This window comes from Neopelma chrysocephalum, unplaced genomic scaffold, assembly GCF_003984885.1.
Source record: "Neopelma chrysocephalum unplaced genomic scaffold, ASM398488v2 Primary Assembly neopelma1_97347, whole genome shotgun sequence".
NCBI classification, from domain to species: domain Eukaryota; kingdom Metazoa; phylum Chordata; class Aves; order Passeriformes; family Pipridae; genus Neopelma; species Neopelma chrysocephalum.
Genome location: NW_020925988.1, coordinates 5,381 through 6,777, shown reverse-complemented (window position 1 = coordinate 6,777; position 1,397 = coordinate 5,381). Strand labels below are relative to the sequence as shown.

General features: G+C 57.6%; 1 protein-coding gene across 1 annotated transcript in view; it reads left to right on the top strand.

Annotated features, from left to right (window-relative positions):
• LOC113961623 (geranylgeranyl transferase type-2 subunit alpha-like) overlaps positions 1-1,397 on the top strand; it is a gene marked incomplete at its 5' end in the record, with an annotated part of 9,896 nt that overhangs the window by 3,970 nt on the left and 4,529 nt on the right. Inside the window, 2 exons of the mRNA XM_027672044.1 lie at positions 347-435; positions 508-627. Coding sequence (XP_027527845.1) covers positions 347-435; positions 508-627 — 209 coding nt within the window. The remainder of the gene's footprint in view (positions 1-346; positions 436-507; positions 628-1,397) is intronic.

Genomic DNA, 1,397 nt, shown 5'->3' with positions numbered 1-1,397 from the left:
TCCCAGTGACTCCCAGTGACACCCAGTGACTCCCAGTCCACCCCAGTGACTCCCAGTGACTCCCAGTCCACCCCAGTGACTCCCAGTCCACCCCAGTGCCTCCCAGTGACTCCCAGTCCATCCCAGTGCGTCCCAGTGCCTCCCAGTGACTCCCAGTTCATCCCAGTCCACCCCAGTAACTCCCAGTGACTCCCAGTCCATCCCAGTGCCTCCCAGTGACTCCCAGTCCACCCCAGTGCCTCCCATCCCCTCCCAGTCCCTCCCAGTATAACCCCGGGCCAGGTAAGAGACAGAGGTGAGGGGGCGTGGCCTGACCGCACCCCTCCCCCCTTGTGGGCGTGGCCAGGCTGCCTCCTCACCCTATCACTGCTGCTGTCGGCGCTGGACCCCCTTGGCCACGCCCACGAGGCCCGGAAGCACCTGGAGAACCTCAAGGTGGGCGTGGCTTCGGGTGTGGGCGTGGTTACGTAGACCACGCCCCTTTCTGACGTGGCCACGCCCCCCCAGGAGGCCGACCCGCTGCGATTGGGCTTCGCGGCCGACGCGGCCTCGCGATTGGAGGCGGCGCTGGGGGTGCTGGGATTGGGGGCGGGGCCGGGGCCGGTGTGGCTCCGCCTCCCCGAGAAGGTAAGGAGCACTGGTTTGTACTGGTTTATACTGGTTTATACTGGAGGGGTTGCAGGACTCACTGGGAGCGATTTTGGGGCTTACTGGTTTCTACTGGGAGGGGGCACGGGACCCACTGGGAGTGATTTTTGGGCTTACCGGTTTCTACTGGTTTATGCTGGGAGGGGTTGCAGGATGCACTGGGAGTGATTTTTAGGGTTACTGGTTTATACTGGTTTATACTGGAGGGACTGCGGGGCTCACTGGGAGCGATTTTTAGGGTTACTGGTTTATACTGGTTTATACTGGGAGGGGTTGCAGGACTCACTGGGAGTGATTTTGGGGCTTACTGGTTTATTCTGGTTTATATTGGTTTTTACTGGGAGGGGTTGCAGGATGCACTGGGAGTGATTTTTGGGCTTACTGGTTTCTACTGGTTTGTACTGGGAGGAGCGCAGGACGCTCTGGGAGTGATTTTTAGGGTTACTGGTTTATACTGGTTTATACTGGAGGGGCTGCAGGACTCACTGGGAGTGATTTTTAGGGTTACTGGTTTCTACTGGTTTATACTGGGAGGGGTTGCAGGACTCACTGGGAGTGATTTTGGGGCTTACTGGTTTCTACTGGTTTATACTGGATTCTACTGGGAGGGGTTGCAGGACCCACTGGGAGTGATTTTGGGGCTTACTGGTTTATACTGGTTTCTACTGGGATGGGGTTCATACTGGTTTCTATTGGGAGGGGGGTTCATACTGGTTTCTACTGGGAGGGGGTTCATACTGGTTTCTACT